The 26,035-nt window shown below is 35.3% G+C and overlaps 1 protein-coding gene across 1 annotated transcript in view; it reads right to left on the reverse strand.

Annotated features, from left to right (window-relative positions):
• Nucleotides 1-26,035, reverse strand: part of LOC106880049 (glutamate--cysteine ligase catalytic subunit-like) — a 63,646-nt gene that overhangs the window by 13,082 nt on the left and 24,529 nt on the right. The window contains exons 5-12 of the mRNA XM_089343445.1: nucleotides 19,066-19,131; nucleotides 17,340-17,456; nucleotides 12,143-12,201; nucleotides 11,431-11,648; nucleotides 8,155-8,271; nucleotides 7,144-7,282; nucleotides 2,834-2,946; nucleotides 516-602 (exon numbers count right to left, since the gene is read on the reverse strand). Coding sequence (XP_089199571.1) covers nucleotides 516-602; nucleotides 2,834-2,946; nucleotides 7,144-7,282; nucleotides 8,155-8,271; nucleotides 11,431-11,648; nucleotides 12,143-12,201; nucleotides 17,340-17,456; nucleotides 19,066-19,131 — 916 coding nt within the window. The remainder of the gene's footprint in view (nucleotides 1-515; nucleotides 603-2,833; nucleotides 2,947-7,143; nucleotides 7,283-8,154; nucleotides 8,272-11,430; nucleotides 11,649-12,142; nucleotides 12,202-17,339; nucleotides 17,457-19,065; nucleotides 19,132-26,035) is intronic.

Consider the following 26,035-nt stretch of genomic DNA (forward strand, 5'->3'; position numbering starts at 1 on the left):
GACTACCCCTGCCCTAAAAATTTTAGACCTTGTGCTTGTAACAGAAAGTATGTTATATCATGGATGGGGGAGATATTAAGATGGGAAATGTGGCAGACAGAACTGTCATGTGTGGTGTGTGTGTGTGTGGGGGGGGGGCTTGTGTTTGTGCTTGCCTTTACACCTTAGAAACTGTTGCTGGTGTTTATGGAGATCAAGAAATAAATTCTAGAATTAAAAAAATAAGTTCTAGAGTTGATATGATTGATTGAATCTTTAAAATTGTTTCTTCTAGCATGGCTGCTGTCCGATGGTTCAAACAAGTCGAAGAATATATCAAACTGCACCAAATTCCACTTACAAAGTATCAATCAACCCAATGTAATTAGAAAATATTCTTGCAAGGAGTCTTGCAGTGAGATTGAACTCATAACCATGCTGATATGAAGCCTACACCAAAAAGCTATGTCTGCACCTATATACAATGAAGCATACGGAAATATCTTTTACGGAGACAGTCTCTAGTAAAATGTTACCTCCATTGTTCTGAATTCTATTTTCCATCCAGATTTCTCGTCAGGAAGTTTCAGTTTCAGGCTTTGCCAATTACTACCAATGACGGCCTTAAAACAGAATGTTAAACAAGGTTTTCCACTGATATAGAACATATACAACAATTTAATACAATATACTGTATTTATTTGTATGCAATATATAATCGCATATAATGCACATTATTGGTTATGTAAATCAAAAGGCAACACCTCTCTTGCATAATAGACACTGGTTTTTCTATATATGAGAAATAAGTGTTTAGTCAGATTTATTATAATTGCTGCATCCTTAAATAAAGAAAAAGCGAATCCTAAAGTGATCTTTGACATTTACTAGAGTAGAATGTAAGTATGATAGACAGTAAATATCAGAGATAACCGTACCCAGAGAAATGAAACACCAAGCTAACGATACTTTTGAAAATTGTATTAAAAAATTACTCGTTAATTCATAATCAAATACTAGTAATTTAAAATTATATATTTTTGCTTTTTGTAATTTCTATGTTTAAAAAATTCTAATTTTTTACCCAAACTACTTTTCATTTAGCAGCTAATTAAGTAATAATCATTATACTCTATCTTTATTCTTATTTAATGTAACCCTTTACAAAATAAATGCAAAAAGGAAGTTCCCTTGATGGTGGCAGTAGTTTTCTCCTTAAAACTGATTTTAAAATGCCTGCTACTCCAACCACTGCAATCTCTGTCACACCGACTTTAATTTTAAATAAAGCTTTCTGTTCTTTCCTTGTTTGCTGGTCGGCAGAAGTGATAAACGCTTCATCTCATCAATAATATTTGTATTACCTCTAATGTCCACTCACTCTCTATTTGTCATTTTTACAAACTCTCATTCGAACACTATCTGATTTGTGTGATAGTGAACAAACATACAAGCTAATTATTATACATTCTTTTATTCTTTTACTTGTTTCACTCATTTGACTGCGGCCATGCTGGAGCACCAGCTTAAAGGGTTTCAGTCGAAGAAATTGTCCCCAGGACTTATCTTTTCTTTTTGCCGAACTGCTAAGTTACGGGGGCGTAAATCCACCAGCATCGGCTGTCAAGCGATTGCATGGGGACAAATACACACACACACGCACGCACACACATATATATATATATATATATACACGACAGGCTTCTTTCAGTTTTCATTTTAAAAATCCACTCACAAGGGTTTGGTCGGTCTGAGGCCACAGCAGAAGACACTTGCCCAAAGTGCCACACAGTGGGACTGAAACCGGAACCATGTGGTTGGGAAGCAAGCTATATATATATATATATATATATATACAATGGGATTCTTTCATTTTCCATCTACGAAATCCACTCATAAGGCTTTGGTCGGCCCAAGGCTATAGTAGAAGATACTTGCCCAAGGTGTCACGCAGTGAGATTGAACTTGCAATCATGTGGTTGGGAAGCAAGCTTCTTACCACAGGACATCATTTTAAGATTAATTGCTCATTCATTTTTAGCATACTCGTTAAAATATGTCAAAACACCCATCAGAACCTATACTTGTACAAAAGCTGCTTTTAGTGTCTTTTCTTATCCTCTTTTCCACTGTTGTCACCATTAACTGTTGAACTACATGTGAAATTTATGCTTCTCTACTTTTATGCTAAACATGTTACCCTTAAATATTGTTTTAGCCAATTATGTCTATGCATACAAGTCGGTCTTGGATTTCATGCAATGTATTAACCTGTCGGATTTTAACGACCTGTTAGTGATTAAGTCCTTAATCATCGTAGACTGTTTTCTTTGATATTTATACATCAGTTCTTTATATAAAGAGAATGCTATTTGTTGATAATTTAGGTGCTTATATTTTATCATTTACTTGTTTTAGTCATTGGACTGCAGACAAAGCCTGGTACTTACTCCGGTTATTTTTGCCAAACTGCTAGATTACAAGGACGTAAAGAAACAAACATCGGTTGTCAAGCAATGATGGATACAAACATCAATAAAAAGACACACAATCACTCAAATATATATACATACAAACACACACACACACGTACATGTGCACACACACACACAAGAATAGATAGACAGACAGATAGATACATGATATGCTTTCAGTTTTTGTCTATCTAAGCCACTCACAAAGCTATAGTAGAAAACACTTGCACAAACTGCTACAGAGTGAGATTGAACCCAAGACCAAGCATTGAAGGCCCATAAAAGGAAAAAATTTATCCATTATAGAATTAATTTCTGGCATCATAACTCCCATAGATTTATTTGTAAATTATCAAAAGAATTGAACAAATATATTTTACCTGAATGTGATCCATATCATTCATTATGTCTTGATTGATCTTCTCTTTGAATAAAACGATTGGGTCTCTGACCAGGAGTTGGGCAACGTATTTGGACATCATTTCATCAACACCTGATTAATTATCAAATATTTTAATCAGTTTTAATAATTTATAAAATGGTTGCATACTTTTACGAGGAAACTGATTAACACAGGCAGACACTGGCAAGCATACACGCACACATACACATCCATGCACATACACATATGCACACACGCACGCAAACATGCACACACACATACACTGACAGGTGCACATACACACGCATGCACATACACACACACAAACACACACACATACACACACATGTACATCACATATCAGATGGAAGGATCCCAAAAGATCTCCTGTACAAGAGCACGAGGACGTCTGCAAGAGAGATATGATGTCAATAGATTTGGATAACCTGATATGGGAGGAGGTCGCAAATGTTTGCCCACGCTGGAGGCAAATACTGCGAAAGGGGATGAAGTGAGGGGAAGAAAAACAGGAACTTGCAGTCAAAGAAAACCACACTCGACGGAAGAAAAAACCAGTAGCACCGGCAGAGAGCTCCTTCAAATGCAGTTGCTGTATGCATGGCTGTCACTCCTGTGTGGGCCTCTACAGCCACAACAGACGCTGCGCCACCATCAGCAGCTGACACAATTTCTTTGGGTGCAGATTCATGGCTTCGCGAGACCGACAACTGCATACTACAAATGCACACACATACACGCACACCCACACATATGCACGCGCATGATCTTTTATTCCAGTCTCCATCATTGGGTTTGTAGCCAGAATAAGTTATTGCCTTCAAGTCAATCGGTTTACCAAAAGAGTTACGTCCCCTGTACAGAATTACCTACCTTCGTAAAGCACTGTAGTTGTAATTATCAATTTAAAACATCTATGCTGTTATACACATGGAGGCGCAATGGCCCAGTGGTTAGGGCAACGGACTCGCGGTCATAGGATCGCGGTTTTGATTCCCAGACCGGGCTTTGTGAGTGTTTATTGAGCGAAAACACCTAAAGCTCGAAAAGGCTCCGGCAGGGGATGGTGGCGAAACCCCGCTGTACTCTTTCACTACAACTTTCTCTCACTCTTTCTTCCTGTTTCTGTTGTGCCTGTAATACAAAGGGTCAGCCTTGTCACACTCTGTGTCACGCTGAATATCCCCGAGAACTACGTTAAGGGGTACATGTGTCTGTGGAGTGCTCAGCCACTTGCACGTTAATTTCACGAACAGACTGTACCATTAATCGGATCAACTGGAACCCTCGTCGCCGTAACCGACGGAGTGCCACTATACACACACACACACACTTATCTAAATTTTGTACGACTCTTTATCTTTTATTCCTCCTCTCATTTTTCTTCCTTTCTCTCCCCCTCTCTCACATTTCTTGGCCCTCTCTTTCGTTAATTCCCACTATTTCCCATTTGTTTATCTCCCCTGCGCCTTTCTCTTTGTCTGATATTTTTCTAATCCTCCAATCCTGCTGTCCCCTGCCCATCTCTCCTCCTTCCACGTAACCGGTGTCCGGCCAGCCTTGATCTTTCTTTCTTGGCCTGATTGCCAACTGTCAACACGTCTTGTGTCCATCTCCTATGTTCCTGCCTTTAGGCTTTTACTTCATACACGCCAGCTAAATCTGAATTGTTCTCAGTCAAAAGACGCCTGTTGTTATTTCTTGTTGTAATCGTAATTGTGTACCATGTTCTCCGATTTTTATCTTTTTTTTTTTCGTCTCTGTTGCCGTACACATTCGCTAGCTTTCTTACAAAGGAGTCTAATGCTTTTAGCTTGGACATTTTGGGGGACAACCAGATCGAACCATCTCAAGTGTAACTGTCTGAAATAGTCATGACTTCTGGTACTTGACTGATGAAAGAAAGCCAAAAATGACTCATCTTTCTTTGCCTGTCCTTCTAATTGTTGTTTTTCTTGTCCACCTTTGTGTCATCCATCTGTCCGAACGTTTTAATGCCCTCTATTGCGTTTTTGTTCCATTTATATATATATATATATACATACAATTAACTAGAAAGTTGTATTTATTATTTTTCATCAGCCTGTTTACAACCTGTGCTGAAGGAGAAATAAGGTGGCTTTTGGTGCCATTTGGTATCTTTCTCTAGCATGTTGGAACGGATAATCCGATCCCTTTAATATGATTATGTATATACTAAATTTAGTATATAAAATTACCTGCAAGGTTTTTATTTCACGCTGACTACTTGACAAAATCATTAAAGTGATTTTATCCTTATGTCTCTAAAAAATATAAATATACAAGCAATATTTTACTTTTATTCTGGTCTCCATCAATGAGTTAAAGCCAGAATATGTTACTACTTTCCAGTCAATTAGTTTACCTACAAATTTATGTCCCCTGTACAGAGTTACCTACCTTCACAGCTGTAACTAACTTTTACACACACACACACACACACACACACACACAGTTTTAAATATTCATATACACGCATTCATTCGACTATAAGACCCCCAACTCCTCTCCATTCCCCTTCCCCTTTATATAATCATTCTATTCTTCTAAGCACCCATTACACTCTCGGAGTGGTTGGCATTAAGAAGGGGATCCAGCAGTAGAAAACCATCCCAAATGAGACTGGAGTCTGGTGCAGCCTTCCAGCCTATCAGCCCTGGTCAAACCGTCCAGCCAATGCCAGCATGGACAATGGACGCTAAATGATGATGATGATGATGATGTAGGTCTTGTCCTATTAATTTCCCTCAACACCCCAATTTCTTGCTCCTCAAACTCTTTCCTGGTTCTCTTTCATCCCTTGTCTCCCACCCATCTCTCTACCCCTCTCCTCTCCCTTACTCCTAATCTTGCACCTTCTTTTTTTCCTCACCTCGCTCCTTTTCTTTCGCACTGTCTCCCTGAATATAACAAAAGTTGTGTATGAGAGAGAGGGAGAGAGAGAGAGAGAGAGAGAGAGAGAGAGAGAGAGAGAGAGAGAGAGAGAAACTGTTCTATTTCTCTTAGAAATAAAAATGCTACTTCCACAATCTCAATAATCTACTCTTCTCATGGCATACAAGCTTATCCAAATCCAGAAACTTCCCTATGAAAACATAGGACAGGTGACGTATTTTGTAAAAATTCTATAAAATTTGAACACATTGTCGATTATCTCAAACAAAATTATAAATTTTTGGAATGATTCTTAAAACTAGACACAGAATATAGAAGAGTTGTATAATAGCCCTGAATTATTGGAATGGCGGTTGTTCTTGTATGGCAAGTGATTTGATCTAAAGATTGTGCTGAAACTACAATACTCATATGCCAACCATTCATAAAGAGGCAAAGACCCCCTTCGATCATGAATGACCATAGGAATACACCTAGAAAATACCCCTCCAAGGCACAAGTCTGGGCAAGGTGGTTTGAGGAAGACTATATAAATAAAGTGTCTTGCTCAAAAACACAACACACAGCCTGGTCCAGGAATTGAACTCACTTCCTCATGATTGTGAGCCCAGTGCTCTAACCACTTAGCCATGCACAATCTACTGTCCATATATATATGTATATATTATGCATACATACGTACATACATACATATAGAGTAAAGACCCACTTCGGTTATGAATGACCATGGTATTGCACCTAGAAAGTTACTCTCTGAGGCACAAGTCTGGACATGGTCTTTTTTTATGGAAGACCAGCAGTCGCCAATGCATACCAGCTCCCACTCTCCAGGCCACCGATATTATCCAAGGGAAAAGCAGAGGGATCCAATACAGCTTGGCACCAGTGACATCACAACTCATTTCTACAGCTGAGTGAACTGGAGCAACATGAAATAAATGTCTTGCTCTAGAACACAACACGCAACCCGGTCTGGGAATTGAACTCACTACTTCAAGATTGCAGCCAGATGCTCTAACCACTGAGCCATGTGCCTTCAAATTTTAGAGAAACTGTTTTTAACTTCACTAAGTCATTTATTATTGAGTGCCAAAATCTTCATCACTGACCAGGTTACAAACAACACAATGAAAATTTTGATACCAAGTAGTAAATGGGTGAATGAAGTTAATAGTTTCTGTGAATTTTTTAATGGTTAACAGAAGTCATGGATGCCGTAACTGTTTAATGAATTAAATTATGATTAAATATTTACAACACAGTAGCAAAGTAAAAGGAACTGTGTTAATTAATTCTGAGAACTGGTCAATGATAATATTTTTATATAAAATGAATTAAGAATTATTTTTATGTTTTTAGAGAATTTCTAAATACCTTCAGCTTTCAGTAATTCATACTGCTCACGGTCATAACTGAAATCATAATCATTATAAAATTGGTCGCTCACAGAGAGATAACTGCTTACTGTATCAAAACGGGATTTCTTCATCAAAATGTTACCGTTTGTCAAAGGCTAAAAGGAGAAGATATAAAGTCAAAACAACTCAAAGTTCCAAGAATAAGCTGCTGTTTTTGACATGAAGAGAAGATATTATTAAGTAAGAATGATGGCACAAAAGCACAAAGATATGCTACTATTTATGACATGGAAACAATATATTTGTCCACTTCTCACAAAAGAAATTGAAATAACTGAAAAATTAGTTAAATATTCTCAAAAATACTTCCTGACGAGACATATCTATTCTGGAAGCACACATCACTAACAAGTGGAAAATAGTATATTGTTACCATTTAGTGGGGACTGGAAGGTAGAGCAGCTAGAGACTCTTAGTTAAAACCCAATCTTGTGAATCCTGCCGAATATTTACAGGCAATTAAAGACATCTTAATTAAAGATGTCTTAATAAAAGACATCTTAATAAAAGACGTCTTAAAAGACACCTTAAAAGACATCTCTAGTCTGGTGACATGTAAAAGCAACATTTGAATGTTGTCGATGCCAGTGCCCCCTGAGTTACTCCCATGCCAGTGACACATAAAAAGCACCATCCAAATGTGGTCGATGCCAGTGCTGCCTGACTGGCTCCGAAGCCGGTGGCATGTAAAAAGCACCCACTACACTCTCAGAGTGGTTGGCATTAGCAAGGGCATCCAGCTGTAGAAACCTTGCCAGATCAGACTGGAGCCTGGTGCAGCCTGCTGACTTGCCAGTCCTCTGTCAAACCGTCCAACCCATACCAGCATGGAAAAACAGACATTAAACGATGATAATGATGAGGATGATAATTTTAAATGACTTTTACTAAGCAGTTAGGGAGGATATTTTTATGTATTTCTTTCACAGTTTTTATTTTACAGTGAAGTAGATATATTGAAACTTACTTCTAAACCCAGTTCTTGTCTGGTACGGTCATCACAAGACTGAGAAATAGCACACCAACGACAGTCTGTATCAGACAAAAGTCCTCGATAAACTGGAGCAGCTGCTGTTAGAGCTAACTGGAAATTGAAATTCTTAAAATTCATTCATTAAAGATTACATGAAACACCATAAAACAATGTATAATAAGCAATTAAAGATAAAAATGAAATTTTAAACTTAGAGGTGTGTATAATGGTTTCTGCTTTAGGCATAAGGCAAAGAATCTTGATGGCAGAATGTCTGATACAATCAATGTCTGTTATTTTTATACCATCAACCCAGAATTGATAACTGGCAAACTTGACCTTGATGATATTCGAACTCAAAAAAAACAAAATACTAGAAGGAATACAACAGGGAATTTCTTCCGATGCTTTAATGATCCTACCTTTGGAGTTAGAATTAATGTAACACAATATTTTCTCTATAAATCTATAGAAAGAAGTTATTACATAATCTACATCTAATACTATGAGGAATAGATGGGATAATATAATTCTCTCTCTCTCTCTCTCTCTATCGCACCCTGTTTATCTCTCACTCGGCTTGCGAAGACCTGTTGGAGCAAGCGAAAGTGAAATCGTGATGGCACCTGTGGCCAGCGTCGCCTTTCTGGCACTTGTGCCTGTGGCATGTGTAAGGACTTTCAAGCGAGATCGTTGCCAGTGCCCCTGGACTGGCTCTTGTGCGGGTGGCACGTAAAATACACCATTTTGAGCGTGGCCGTTGCCAGTACCGCCTGACGGGCCTTAAAAGCACCCATTACACTCTCTGAGTGGTTGGTGTTAGGAAGGGCATCCAGCTGTAGAAACTCTGCCAAATCAGATTGGAGCCTGGTGCAGCCATCTGGTTTCACCAGTCCTCAGTCAAATCGTCCAACCCATGCTAGCATGGAAAGCGGACGTTAAACGATGATGATGATGATGAAATATATCCCACTCTGTTTATGTCTCTCTCTCTCTCTCTCTTTCCCACTCTATTTCTGTCTCTGTCTCTCTGTCTCTGTCTCTCTGTCTCTGTCTCTCCCATTCTGTTTATGCTGTTTATGTCTCTCTCTCACCCTCTCTCTCTTTCTCTCCCTCTCTGTTGAGCATATTTCTCTTTATGTCTATGAAGAGTTCAGTTGATAAATTTTAATGTCTCTCCCTCACCCTCTCTTTCTCTATTCTTCCTATCTGTTTATAGTTCTGCACACACCAAAAAGTATTGTTGACAAAACAAACTGAATACCCAGTCAGTTGTGCCAAATTGTCTCATTATTTTCATACAACACAGTGTGTTATATATTCTATAATAAAGTTTAAAGACAGTTTAAGTTTGTATGTGCAGTGCAATTTGAAACTTAAATTGCTTGAAAAATAACCAGTATTTAAGCACTTCATGTTTATTCCCATTTATGTTATTTTCTTCGTATCATTTGGTATGAAAACGTATTTTGTGCATGTCACAAAATACATATGGAAGCAAAACAAAACAAATGTTTTGTTTATCAATTATTTAGTTACACTATTTTACGTACACTTCATTAACAAAGAATGATCGTTAATTACAGTGTGTAAATTACATAATCAAAATGCATTCTTAATTCTTCAGAAACATGTAGCCTTTACATATAACATTATTGGTTGTAGTTGGTGCTTATCCCTTTGCCGTTCAATAATCCAATAATGTTACGAATAAGGTTTGATGATTAGATAATACATTTTGAAAATAGAAATATTATTATTTCTAAATCTCTCTAATGCAGGGGTTTTCAAACTGTAGTCCGCGGACCACAGGGGGTCCGCAAGGACAAGACAGGGGGTCCGTGGACAGCAAATACTTTTTATGGGCAATTTGATTTTATATATGGTTTTTAATCGAAATCTTTTAATTGACAATAAACCTATTTGTTAAAAACTGTTAAATAAATAAATGTAAAAATATATGTTATTTTAAGCAAATATTTATGTATAAATTTCATAAGCGTTTATAAGGGAGTCCCTAAGGTAAAGCCTGAAATATAAAGGGGTCCGCAAGTCAAAAAGTTTGAAAACCCCTGCTCTAAAGGATACTACGGCAGCAGTCCATTACAACCTTCAAACAAGAGAGGGCATCAGCTTCCCCATGCTGGTTCAAGTGTCAACAGACTAGTTTCAGAGTATTTGCCCTTTATCAATGTGGAGTAGCCAAACCCAGCAGGTGTCACTGTTGACTGTTTGAAGGTTTATATATATTCAGTGGAACACATCTACAGGTTTTCAAAACTAAAAATATTGTTATTTCTAAATCTTTCTAAAAGAGACTATGACAGCAGTACTGGGTATTAATAGTTATCGCCAAGCTAACATGGCAGTCCAGAAAAATAGGACAAATGCTGCCGTTGATTAGTTCCAAGAGGCCATTGCCTAGCGATGCGTGCTGGATTTGGCTACTCCACATTGATAAGGGGCAAATATCTCGAAACTAGTCTCTGGATGCTTGATCCAGCATAGGAAAGCTGATGACCTCTCCTGTTTGAAGGTTGTAATGGACACAGATTCGTGTGTCACATAGCTAGCTAGAGGCGATGGCTTCTTGGAGCTAATCAACAGCAGCATTCGTCCCACTTTTCTGGACTGCCATGTTAGCTTGACGATAACTGTTAATACATTTTGATTGTGCAGCAAATAATCGTTCTTTGTTAATGAAGCATACGTAAGGTGGTGTAGCCAAATATCTTATAAGCAATCACATGACTCATGCTTTGTTTGTGTGTGTGTATGTGTGTGTGTGTGTGTGTGTGTGTGTGTGTGTCTTGACAGTCTACTCTGTGTGTGTGCATGTGTTTCTCTGTGTGTGTGTGTGTGTGTGTGTGTGTGTGTGCGTGCATGCACATGTGTATGTTGACAGTCTACTTTATGGTCACATTATGTTGTTTGACTGTGTAGTTTGACAGTGTAGTCAATGTTGATAATATAACGACTGTTAAAAGTATTTAGCTGTTGGCAGTATGTATGGTATATGTTGGCAATATATATAAACAGTATAGTTTATGCTGATATTCTAGTTTATACTGACAGTATAATATTTGTTAACAGTGCAACATATTTTGTAGGGCGGTCTATATTGACAGAATATGTTAATAATGTACAGTTAAATGCCTGGTTTAGAATAGTTAACAATGTAGTATTCTATTAAACTTCAGAATCTAAGCTCTACTGAAAATATGATTTCTGTTGATATCTTAACAAAAGGATAAATAAAGTTATACCTACCATTATTGGAGTAAGAGGTACCAGATTGTCATAGAGATAAGCAGCTTCTTTTATATCGGCAGCTTGAAATGTAACTTGAAGAGAACAACAACCACCCCCAAACGTGAAGGAATCCATGTAAATATGGCCTGGTTTCAAATTTTTCTTCATTTCTTTATTGTCTCCATATTCAGACAAATCTTCTCCATATGGCATCATGGTATTTTTATCTTTATAAACTGAAACAAGAATTTTTTTTTTTTTTTTGAGACAAAATCAATTACAAAATAAGCTAAACGATATTTTGAAGAAGTATCTTGTTTTGCATAAATTAACATATCTAATTACATTATCATGTTGCTTAGAAAAAAAATTAAGAAATATATTTCAAGGAAATTATGGTTTGAGCAAAAGATCTGAAATTTTGGCACTGTGTATACATAATACTAAATATCTTTTGTGTAAGTACCAGCCCCTTTGAATATATATCCTTCAGCTGTAAGGATATGTGCACCATGGGCTGAAAACCAATCCGACATCCCATTGTTTCATCAGAGTCTTAACATGAAGTATTTCTTTATACAAGAAATTGTTGAAATAACTGGAACATTTTCACAATAGTAGCGTGATGATAATCATTTAAGGGTTGTTACCAAGTTTGTAGAATCATTTATATGTTTATGTTGTGATGTCTTATAAGAAACAGAAGCTATTTTATGGTCAGTATACTCACGTGGTACATTGACTGCAGTTCTTTCTTTCCTTCTGTACATCATATTTTTAATTCGATCTCTTGATTGGGAAAATATGAAATATTTAATACGTGAAAATATTACAATTTTGAAGACAGGGGTTCCATTTTAATACTTTTTGATAAAAACCCTGGCTGCAATCTCTACCCATTCTATCATACAAAACAGCTCTATTAATCTTTAGTCTTTCTTACATAAGACAAACAGTTCGGATATTCTCAGTTTTGAAACACTACTTTGTAATAAAGTACTCAATATATTTTTATATAGAGAGTTGTATGTATATATATATATATATCGTCGTCGTCGTCGTCGTCGTTTAACGTCCGCTTACATACATACATGTATGTATGTGTATATATATGCGTATATATGTATGTATATATATATACATATATGTACATATATATATATACACTCACACATACATGTATGTGTATATATATATGTATATATATACATATATGTATATATATGCGTATATATATATATATATGTATGCATATATATACATGTATATATATATATATATATATATATATGTACATATATATATATATATATATGAACACATATATACATATATGTATGCATATATATATATACATGCATCTATGTATATATATACATAGATATCATATATATATATATGTATATATATATACATACGTATCTACCTATCTATCTATCTATCTATCTATCTATCTATCTATCTATCTATTTATCTATCTATCTATCTATCTATCTATCTATCTATCTATATATATATATATATATATATATATATATATTTAAAGAATGGAGTAAACGCATATTATAGCTGCATACTTTTATTCCGACATATGTTTCGAAGAATTACAATTTATGCGATCCATAGGAATCGGCGATGTTAAAAATGTAAACTTCTCCTCAGGGAGTTTATCCGAGTTATTTTTTACTTGGAGAAAATAAATACATATAATAATATATATATATATATATATATATATATATATATATATATATATATATATATATATATATATATATATATATACATAAATATATACATGCATGTATGTATGTATACACATATTTGTATGTGTATGTATATATATATATATACATACATATATATATATATATATATATATATATATATATATATATATATATATATATATATATTTATATAAATAAGGATAAGATCGATATTTAAAATATTGATCTTATCAAGCGGTCAGCATGGGAATAAAAACCATCAAAGGTAATAATTATTTAAAATTATAATACAGGGTATCAAGAGATACCACCACGCTGAAAAAATAGCAGTCAAATCCTGACCACTTGATAAGATCAATATTTTAAATATCGATCTTATCCTTATTTATATAAATATAATTTTATCAGTGTATTTACTGCGCTGATATTCTGTCCGGATCACACGAAAGGTTGTTTAGGCGGGCTATTTAAGCTAGTCGTGTGCATACGTGCATATATATGTATGTATACGTCCGTATATGTAAGTATACTGTTTATATACATGTATTTGTATTTATGTACTGGAGTATATTCCACTGATGAAGGCAGAGCATTATTATTTATGCAAAGCCAGAAATCCAGGATTTGGAATTATCTTTATTTTTACTGGTTTATTTGGTCTTCGTCTTCGCTAATCGTGCCATGCGGACATTTATTGTGGTTTTAGAGTCAGGATTTGACTGCTATTTTTTCAGCGTGCTGGTATCTCTTGATACCCTGTATTATAATTTTAAATAATTATTACCTTTGATGGTTTTTATTCCCATGCTGACCACTTGATAAGATCAATATTTTAAATATCGATCTTATCCTTATTTATATAAATATAATTTTATCAGTGTATTTACTGCGCTGATATTCTGTCCGGATCACACGAAAGGTTGTTTAGGCGGGCTATTTGGTCTTCGTCTTCGCTAATCGTGCCATGCGGACATTTATTGTGATTTTAGAGTCAGGATTTGACTGCTATTTTTTCAGCGTGGTGGTATCTCTTGATACCCTGTATTATAATTTTAAATTATATATATATATATATATATATGTATGTATGTATATATATATATATATATATATATATATATATATATATATATATATATATATATATATATATATATAACTCTGAAATGTCAGTTTCGACCTCCTCCTGGCTTGCGAAAGTTATGTCCCCCAGATGACTCTATAAACTACGAAACAAATGGTAGTCTGAAAGAGCAAGGTTGGGAGAATAGGGTGGATGAGGAATTTTTTCCCAACCAAGCTCTTCAATCTTCTGTGATCTGATCTTTGCAGTGTGGGGTCGCACATTGTCCTGATGAAACATCACTCCTTTTCAATTCACTAAAGTGGGTCTTTTTTTCTTCAAAGCTTGGTTCAAACGCTCTAATTGCTGACAGTAGACTTGAGCAATGATTGTTGCATTAGGTGGTAACAATTCAAAATGAATGACTCCTTTGCAATCTCACCAGATAGAGAGAAGAACCTTTTTCCCATGAAGTTCCCTTCTCGGTTGTTGTTGAGCTTTTTCCCTTTTACCAAGCCACTGTTTACAACGTTTAACATTTCGATAGAAGATCCATTTTTCGTCACCAGTCACAAGTCTATCCAAAAAGGGTGAAATGAGTTTGCAAGAATGGAGAGAAGAGCAGATGTCAACTCGAGATTTGCGGTTGCTTTCGGATAATTCATGAGGCACCCATTTTCCAAGTTTAGGAACCTTTCCAAGTTGTTCAAGATGACGATGAACAGTTGTATGGTTTGAACTAAGCTTTGTTGCCAATTCTTCAATTGATAATGCAGGATTTTCTTCAATGCCTCAAGGAGCTTATCATCAAACTCAAATGGACGTCTTGTTCGATCTTCATCTTCAAGACTGAAATCTCCACTTCTGAATTTTGCAAACCATCTTCTGCAAGTTCTTTCATTCAAGCATTCTTTCCCATAAATTGAGTGTATGTTTCGAGTCACAGAGTTTCCTTTTTTGTATACATAAAGCATTATGTGCCTTAAATGCTCTTTGGATACGTCCATGTTAGAAAGGGCTTTAATCAAAGAAATTTTAATTCTATTATTCAGTAAAATAATATTTAATTAGTTTAAATGTACACACATGCATAAAAATAATTTAAAATTCTATTAGGCATTCTAAAATACTATTAAATTTCATTCAATTTTGAAAAAGGTAAAATCGGACAGAACTTATGGGATGACCTGCTACATACATATTTATATATATATAAGTCTTCAAAGACAGTTGCTCCCATAACTTCTAAAATAAAATTTAGGATTTATGGAGTGTCAAAGTTGGGAACAAAAACAGGACAGTGGAGACATACAAGGAAATCAAACGAAAATAAACATGGAGGGTCATTAGACCAGAACAAGAAGAAAATAGTGAAAGCTAGGAGAAATATTTTTTTTGAAAAGAGAAAAGATAGAGAGAAAAACAATGCCCAGTCCTTTGAACGTCCATGCAGGAAAAGAAAGATGAACAATGGTCATGTGTGAGCAATGAGAGAGAGAAAAAGAGAAAGATGGGGATATATATATATATATATATATATATAGACGCAGGAGTGGCTGTATAGTTAGAAACTTGCTTCCCAACCACATGGTTCCGGGTTCAGTCCCACTGCGTGGCACCTTGGGCAATTCTCTTCTACTATAACTTCGGGCTGACCAAAGCCTTGTGACTAAAAGGCGGTGCTCCAGCATAGCCGCAGTCAATTGACTGAAACAAGTGAAAAAAATAAAAGGGTAATATATTTATATGTGTGTGTGTATGTGTGTGTGTGTGTGTGTGTGTGTATGTGTGTGTGTGTGTGTGTGTGTGTGTGTGTGTGTGTGTGTATGTAAATAACATGTGACAATTATTCGTTAGCCATGATAAAACTCCAAGTTTCGGATGTTGGGGCGGAAACCCACGCCGCCATCTCTTCAGTTATCTGGCCATCAAAAAAATGCTATATTTATATATATATATATATATATATATATATATATATATATATATATATATATATAATACATCAAGTACAGGACATCACCAACGAGTGAAAATTATATAGACACATGAGTGATAAGTACAGGACGAATTACCAAGAAATATAAAATAAGAACTGGACATCACCAACGAATGAAAAATACGTAAACAATCGACAAAGACAAGCATTAAGGGCCGTTGGGCCAAGATGCACTGTAAGGGGTAATGCCTGGGAGAAATTTTGAAAGGATATAGAATTAGTACAAGGGAAGGAAATAGTAGAAGAGAAAAAAAGAGAAAGAAAAATGTCTCAGGAGGCAAGAAAAAATGACATCCAGCTGAGTAAGTGTCGCGTCCAGTAAAGACAGAGGTGAGGAAAAATGGCCTGTTGTCATGTAGGAGCAAACAGGCAGAGGAGAAGGGAGTCAGGAGAGAGGATAAGGCAAAGAAACAAAGGGAGGGTGCAGAAGGGAGAAGGAACAAAAGATAGTAATGGGTGGACATCTATCTATATATATATATATGTTTGAATATATTTTTTTACACCAAAAATTTGGCAAAAGAATATAGTATCTGTTAACAATCTTAGCAAAATACTCAGAGTTGGGTTTTTGTGTATATATATATATATATATATATATATATATATATCAACTTTAAATAGAGCTCAAAACTGATCCGTTGAAAATACTTTATTACAATAACAATAATAATAATAATAATAATAATAATAATAATAATAATAATAATAAACTATGAAAATTGGATTAGAATGTTTTCTGTTTTTATTGGCTGTATATTACTAATAATAATAATAATGATAGCAATAATAATGGGACCCTGAGGAGATGGAGTATCCTATATTTTATAACATTTTATAATATTTTATAATATGTTCCATCGAAATGTTCATAGGTTAATTTCATTATTATTATTATTATTATTATTGTAATAAAGAATTTTCAACGGATCAATTTTGAGCTCTATTTAAAGTTGATATATATATATATATATATATATATATATCAAGAGAGAGAGAGAGATTATTGTTAAAATGTGGTACAGAGAAATTCAAATTCATGTTACGATCTTTTTAATAAACAAACTTTTTTTGTTCTATTATATAGAGATGTAATAGACGCAATATGTGTAAAACATGCAACAAAACGTCATACCTATATATAGGATGCGAGAAACACAGTGCAGCATCTGCTATGAAAACTGATTGGTGAATTTCAGTTACATGTTTGTCTGCGTCATAAGAGGGAAAAGTGAAATTACGACAACCCAATCTGAAAGAGGAAAACAAAATTAACACTAATGAAAACCAGTTATAATTAATATTTTGTTTTGTTATGGATTTTTATGTAAAACTCCACATTTTTTGTAATGTTAATGTAATATCTCATTGTTATCATCACTATCATCATCAACATTATTATTATTATTATTATTATTATTATTATTATTATTATTATTATTATTATTATTATTAATAATAATAATAAGAAGAAGGCAGCGAGTTGGCATAATCGTAAGCACGCCGGGCAAAATGCTTAGCTGCATTTCATCTGTCTTTAAGTTCTGAGTTCAAATTCCACCGAGGTCGACTTTGCCTTTCATTCTTTTGGGGTTGATGAAATAAGTACACTGGTGTTAATGTAATTGACTATCCGTTCCCCCAAAGTGCCTATAGTAGAAAAGATTATTATTATTATTATTAATATTATTATTATTATTGTTGTTGTTGGGTGCGAGAGCAGTGCATACCAACAAAGTGACACTGGGGTACAAATATACGAAGCCCAGTATACCCATCATGACTACCCATCTGTTAAGGGTACACCAGGCACATGCATCACAACCATATGTGTGCAACATGGTGATGTCATATCAAGATAAACAGCACATGACCTTGCGGGTGGGGCCCAGTTAGAACTTTCTTCAAGTCGAGTAGCCCATCCCACACAAAAGGTCCCTGAATAAGGTTTGTTTAAGGATGATGAACAAAACCTAAAGAATTCCTCTCAACATATGGCTATGATGCTCCCCAACTACTTCTGCTCGTGATCAGAGATGCACATATCGTCAGCCACAAAGGGATATGCACAACTGGTTAAGCTCAAGCAACTGACAAGCAAATCTGTGGTATTAAGCAGAATATTTGCTGTAGCCCATCTTTTATACCAAGACGAAACAATGCATGTGATAAAAAAGGCAAAGGAAGAAAAGAAAATCGATCGTATATAATTCCTAAATGTTTTAAATGGACATAGACCAACTAGTTTTATGATCTCGAGTTATGCTGTATTGAGAAGCCCATATAAGAGTGAAATAACTTCATCTACGGCTACTAGGACACTCAAAATAAGAAAAAACATGAATGATATGGAAATATTATTTCATATGTTCTCTCATTCATAAGAAAAAGATATCTCATAATAATAATAATAATAAAGCAAAAATAAATTATGAACTCTGAGCGGTTCTCTCCCCTTAAAGGGAAACTTCACCCTCCCTTCTATTTCTTAGTAAACTCTCTTTCTTTCTCTCTCTTACTAAAAAAGCAACTGTAGGTGTCAGCACCAACAGTCACCAGTCAAATTCCCCATGTGTGTTAGGAAATATACATAAATACATAGTCATATAAAAATATACAAAATTGTTTGCCCAAATAATCCGTACAAAAATATTTACCATATTTTAACGTGTGTAAGGAACCCCCTAATTTGGGGGGCTTAAAATTTGGACATATTTTGTAAAGGATTATAATACTATTCATGTATAAGAAACTCCCATATTTTTTAACCTAATCTTTGACAAAAAGGGTTCCTTATACACGTTAAAATATGGTACATTAAAAATGAAATACATCACTATTAACTTCAAGATTTCACTCACCTGGGAAAAACTGTTAATGTAACAAGACTTTGGTCTGGGCCCAACAATTGCTTTATTGATTTACGTCTAAAATATTAACAAGATGGATTCTTGATGTAAGTGTCAGGAAACTGAACAAAATAGATTTCATACATTGGTACTTTTTGGTTATCTCACCCCCATAAAGAGTTGGGTTGTCTCCCCCGTTTTATGAGAAATATCCGTACATTTGGTTATCTCCCTCGACTAACAAAAATTGTTTAGCCCTCAATATTAGAAAAAAATTAATAAACATGAAAAGTGTAAAGACGAAACATCTTATTGAATCTGATAACATTTTTATAACAAATCACACCATACCTATTGAGGAGGCCAATGTGTTGAAGTATTGAATCAATAGAATATAACCCTTTTAATCCAATCTCTTGTCACCACATAAACTCAATTTTTAGTGGGGAAATAACCCAATTTTTTAATGGTGATTTTTTTTAATGGGGGTGAGATAACAAAACAATACCCATACATTTTATACTCAGATAGTAACAACATAAAACAACAATAAATAGGAAAAATTGATATGCTGTGATTGTTTAGCTGAATGTAAGACTAGAAGGAGTAGACCAGTGATAAAAATGTTCCAACCTGTATAATTTTTGTAAATCATAGGTGATGTTCACCAATGTATCACTCACACTCAATATTTAAGAAATGTCCCAGTGATTTAGAAGTTTGTTTTACAACCACAAGGTTTTGTGTTCAATATCACTAAACGCAACAATTGGCAATTGTCTTCTACTATAACCACGGGTTCATCAATTCTTTGTCAGGGAAAAACTGTTGGTGGAAACTTAATAAAGACCTAACATACATATAGTTATATATCACGTGATCAACCAGACTATCAGATGCTGTTATACATCGTTAGTCACGATGCACTTTGCATCGTTTTACCTTTTGAATAATGTGACTCCACTGACTAGGCGAGCAGGCCAATATATATATATATATATATATATATATATATATATATATATATATACATACATACATACATACATACATACATACATACATACATGTTGTTGTTGTTGGCACTCCGTCGCTTACGACGTCGAGGGTTCCAGTTGCTCCGATCAATGGAACAGCCTGCTCGTGAAATTAACGTGCAAGTGGCTGAGCACTCCACAGACACGTGTACTCTTAAAGTAGTTCTCGGGGATATTAAGCATGACACAGTGTGACAAGTCTGACCCTTTGAATTACAGGTACAACAGAAACAGGAAGTAAGAGTGAGAGAAAGTTGTAGTGAAAGAGTACGGCAGGGTTCGCCACCATCCCCTGCCGGAGCCTCGTGGAGCTTTAGGTGTTTTCGTTCAATAAACACTCACAACGCCCGATCTGGGAATCGAAACTGCGATCCTATGACTGCGAGTCCGCTGCCCTAACCACTGGGCCATTGCACCTCCACAATACATACATACATACATACATACATACATACATACCCACCCACGAGGGGTGCTGAAAAGTCCTTGGTTTTGGGGGTAAAAGAAAATACAGGATTAGATAATCATGATTTTATTCACACACTTATTGCAGAGGTCCTTCAGTTTATCTAAACCCTGTAAAAGAACTCAGAAGGTTGGGCCTCCAGCCAGGCCTTTCGCAACACCCTTAAAGCCAAGAATTTTTCAGCACCCTCTTGTGTATGTATGTATGTATGTATGTATGTATGTATGTATGTGATGTGTGTGTGTGTGTTTATATATATATATATATATATATATATATATATATATATATATATGTATGTATGTATATATATATATATACACACACACGTACTTGAACTCCCGAAGGTCGAATGACCTGAGGGTTGTCTCTTTTCAGGTATGTCACTGCATGAGCAAAGGAACAAAGGCAAGCAGTGTCTCTGCTTGGTCTTACAAACATGTTATTCATGAAACAAATAGTGCTCCACTCAACAAGGGTTTATAATATTCTGGACCTCTCTTTCATAAATAATTGACACTTTGTCATAATGTTAAGGTGACACCAACGATTTTCCCGGATCATAACTAGAACTAACAATGCATGATCCTCAGAAAACTGCAGACATGCAGGCTTCTAAAAGCACCCAATTCCTTTCCTGCCTGAACTTCCAGAACAAAATTGGTCTGCCAGTTTTGTTTCGGCTATAAGTGGTTTCTCCTTGAGCAGATAAACATAGTTTACTACAAAAAAATGAAAAAGCAAAACATTTAATTTAGATAGAAAATATAAACAAATAGAGTCTCTTATGCTGCTTCTAGAATAGCCAAGCATGTGGATCATGATATTGAGTAAGGATTCCATTAGATAGGCATTTCATCGTCGGAGAGGGAAAAGTCAGAAAAATATAAAAATGAAGAAATATCCCCAATCGAAGATACTAGAACTTTCCAGTTTGTCAAAGCTTAAAAAAGGATCTGAGTGAAATGAACATCCGTTACACAGTTGCATAATTGAATAAATACTAACGTTACAGGCAAGGTCCATTGGCAGTTTTAAATGAGAATGTTCTATGATAATCTATGGCAAGAAATAGTAGAAATTACCCGTTGCCTGATATATCTTTTATGTTTTATCTTTATCTTTTATTTTTCAACTTGCCATCCTCCAGGCCAACACCTTTTCCGTTTTGTCTGCTGGAGCCACGAGACAGTCTGACTTAGAAGAAATTGTACGTTCCACTCCTTAATGTAAAGTTTCGTCATATATGAGGTGGTATCAAGAAGTTCCTGGACCTATTTTGTTGTGCGTCAACAAATAGCAGCACACAGTTGCGTGCTCAATGAAAGCCAGCAGTGACCTTCACAGGTCAGTGTGCCGAGTGACATCACTGTGTTTACTTCGCAAGTTGTGAAATTTGTGTTTTTTACGATCATGTGTATACTGCGGTCTGCGATTTTTGTCTGGACAGGAAGTTGGAACAAAAAGCCAACATGAAATTTTGCGTTAAACTTGGGAAGACTACTACAGAGACATTGAGTGTGCTTCAGTAAGTTTACAGAGACGACGCAATGGGTCGTATGCAATGTTTCGAGGGGCATGAGTGCTTTAAAAGTAGAAGAACGTTCCTGGAAGATGATGAGTAATCTAGAAGACCTGCCATGAGCGTCAGTCCTGAAAATGTGGCATTGTGCATCGAGAATTCGTTCGCCAGGGCCAGACTATAAATCGAGAGTTCTACTGCGATGTTTTGAAGCGTTAGAGGGAAGACATTTAGCGAAAGCAACTGGATTTATGGAGCGTGAAGAATTAGATTTTTCACGACGACAATGCACCCTGTCACCGAGCTCTCCTCACTCATGAGTTTCTCACCAAAAGCAACATGGTAACGCTTCCGCATCCACCCTATTTACCAGATTTATCTCCTGCAGACTTCCATCTCTTCCCCAAGATGAAAAGGCAGCTCAAAAGTTGTCGTTTTTTTTACTGTTGCTGAGATCCAGAGCGAATTGCAGAAGGTCTTCGACTTGCTTACGGAAAATGACTTCCAGGCCAGATTCCAAAAGTGTATTGCTGCACAATTTCGAAGGAGATGATGTTAAAATTTAGGTAAATAAGTTATTTCTTGTTAAATATAACAAGTCCAGGAACCTTTTGTATCCAAATGTTTATGTATATTTCTATCGATTTTCATGTTAAATATTTTGAATCGATTGTTTGTTGTAATTGTTTTTGCTGTTGCTGTCCACGTTGGTGGATCAATAATCAATATCCTTCACGATCTGCTATAAGTAGCAGTTCAACAGAACCATTGTCTTCAACTCACACTATACCTTCTTTTACAAAGAATTAGATGACGTAGCAGCGGTCACAGCTGGAATGTTTTAACTCTTTCACTTTGTTATTTTCTTTAACTATATTGTTTAACTTGTGTGTGTGTGTGTGTGTGTGTGTGTGTGTATTTTGTATCTGGGGTGTGGTTAGTTCAGGTTGATTAGCTACGGCTCCGTTTACGATGACTCATAGTAGGATAATGTTAATTGAACATCGAGTGTGTGCATGTGTATGTGTGTGCTTGTGTATGCATGTGCGTTTATATATATATATGTGTGTGTATATATATATATATATATATATATATATATATATATATATATATATATATATATATATAAGTTCAAAAAAGAAAAACAACAACGCGAGGACGTGATACAGATTGTGTTACTGGACGGTTGGGAAAGGAAAGAAAGAGAATTGACGTTTCGAGCGGAGCTCTTTGTCGGAAACATAGGACAGTCCAAAGAAGGGAACATGGAGGAAGAAAAAATCGCCAACGATATCCACGAGGTTATATATATATATGCGCAGGAGTGACTGTGTGGCAAGAAGCTTGCTTCCCAACCACATGGTTCTGAGTTCAGTCCCACTGCGTGGAACCTTGGGTAAGTGTCTTCTATAGCCTCGGGCCGACCAAAGCCTTGGGAGTAGATTTGGTAGACAGAAACTGGAAGAAGCCCATCCTATATACATACATACATACATACATACATACACACACACATACACACACACACACACAAACACACACATACACACACACACACACACACACACATATATGTAGGTGACCAAAAGTGTACGTACACCGCTATATGTATGTATAAAAAAAGACAAAGCAAAAAATGGAACAAGAATGTAACAGGCAACAACAAAACATCCAGACAGTTAGACGATACAAAAAAAGACAGGAAAAAACAAGGATAGGTCATTCGGAGCTTTCTATCGTCAGTCGAGTTCTAAATCATCATTGCAATTTCAGCCAGTTACACTCAAGACTGCTCCAATCTGGCTGGCCCCAAGAAAATCTAAGCTAAGAGCACTAGATTCTTTGGAAGGAAGCAAGCGAATGTATACGAAAACAAGGACCATAAAAGGGGGAAATGGTACACAAGCAACAGGACATTAATAACACACACACACACCATTGCTTGACAACCAATGTTCGTGCATTTACGTCCACATAATTTAGCGCGGGGTCCTTTCTCTGTGTAAACTTGTCCTGTTTTACATTTTTGTCTCGTTTTTTTTTTTACGCATTTCACTCGTTTTCCCTCGTTTGTTTATGTATTTTATGTTATTTGCACTGTTGGTGACGTCCTGTACCCATATATGCATGTTTATACATACATACATACATACATACATACGTGCATACATACATATATACACACACATACATATATATGTATATATATATATTTGTTTTGCAAGATTTTTTGATGTGAAATCGTGTGTTGAAACAGATGTTGTTGTACTTGGGGATGGTCATATTGCCAGTTTAGCCAATAAAAACACACGCACTGTATATTTGGTGTTAATTTGCTTCAGCTTTATATTACATTAATCTTAATCTTATTTCGGCCAGAGTTCTTTCGTCACACTTCTGTGACCTCATCAGTGGTCCTTTGTTTCCTTCTTTCTTATGTGTGTCTCACCTTGCTAACTATCAGCCATTTTATATTTTGTATTCCTATTGTATGTGTCTACGCATGCGTGTCCTTCAATGTGTCTGTGTCTTTTGTAAGTGCATGTGTGTATGGGGAGTGTCTGTATCACCTATATTCTCTGTTAATACGTGTTCGTTTGTATTTGTTTTTATTTATTTATTTGTTCATGTGTGTGTGTTTTTTTGTGTTTAATTAAATTTTGTTAACGTATGTAGTATTTAATTCCATTTGTTTATCTATGTATTGTATTATACTTTGTTCCTATTATTGGTTTATGGGTAACATGTTGTCACATGCTGTGGTTTGTTAGTGGCGTATGTTAGTGTTCCATTCTAGTTTCCTATTCAGGCTAGGTTTCCCTTCTATTATGTTTGTAGCTTCAGTAATTTGTCTAAGTGCTGCATCACTGCTATGTGTAGATAAGATTTTAATTTCTATGTTGTTGATTGAGCCTCTATGTTCTTGCTCAGCGTGCTGGTACAGAACTGATGAGTTCTTCCCTTCCTTAAGTTCCCTCCAAAGTTCGTTTGCCCGCTCCCCTATGCTCCTTGCTGTTTCGCCTACATATGTCATTGTCTTATTTCTGCATCGTCCCTCTGTACATCTTATACTATAGACCACCAACATAGAAATTAAAATCTTATCTACACATAGCAGTGATGCAGCACTTAGACAAATTACTGAAGCTACACACATAATAGAAGAGAAACCTAGCCTGAATAGGAAACTAGAATGGAACACTAACACACACCACTAACAAACCACAAACCAGAGCATGTGACAACATGTTGTCCATAAACCAATAATAATATGAACAAAGTATAATACAATACATAGATAAACAAATGGAATTAAATACTACATACGTTAACAAAATTTAATTAAACAAAACAAAAAAAAAACACACACAAGAACAAATAAATAAATAAAAACAAATACAAACGAACACGTATTAACAGAGAATATAGGTGATACAGACACTCCCCATACACACATGCACTTACAAAAGACACAGACACATTGAAGGACACGCATGCGTAGACACATACAATAGGAATACAAAATACAAAATGGCTGATAGTTAGCAAGGTAAGACACACATAAGAAAGAAGGAAACAAAGGACCACTGATGAGGTCACAGAAGTGTGACGAAAGAACTCTGGCCGAAATAAGATTAAGATTAATGTAATATAAAGCTGAAGCAAATTAACACCAAATATACAGTGCGTGTATATATATATATATATATATATATATATATATATATATATATATATATATATATATATATATATATATATATATATATATGTATGTATATATATATGTATATGTATATATGTATATATATGTGTGTGTGTGTGTGTGTGTGTGTATATATATATATTCAAAACTTGACCATAAACAAATTTAAAAGATATATATATATATATATATATATATATATATATATATATATATATATATATATAAAGATATGTATATGTGTGTGT

The sequence above is a fragment of the Octopus bimaculoides genome, chromosome 27 (genome assembly GCF_046866305.1).
Source record: "Octopus bimaculoides isolate indiv1 chromosome 27, ASM4686630v1, whole genome shotgun sequence".
NCBI lineage: Eukaryota > Metazoa > Mollusca > Cephalopoda > Octopoda > Octopodidae > Octopus > Octopus bimaculoides.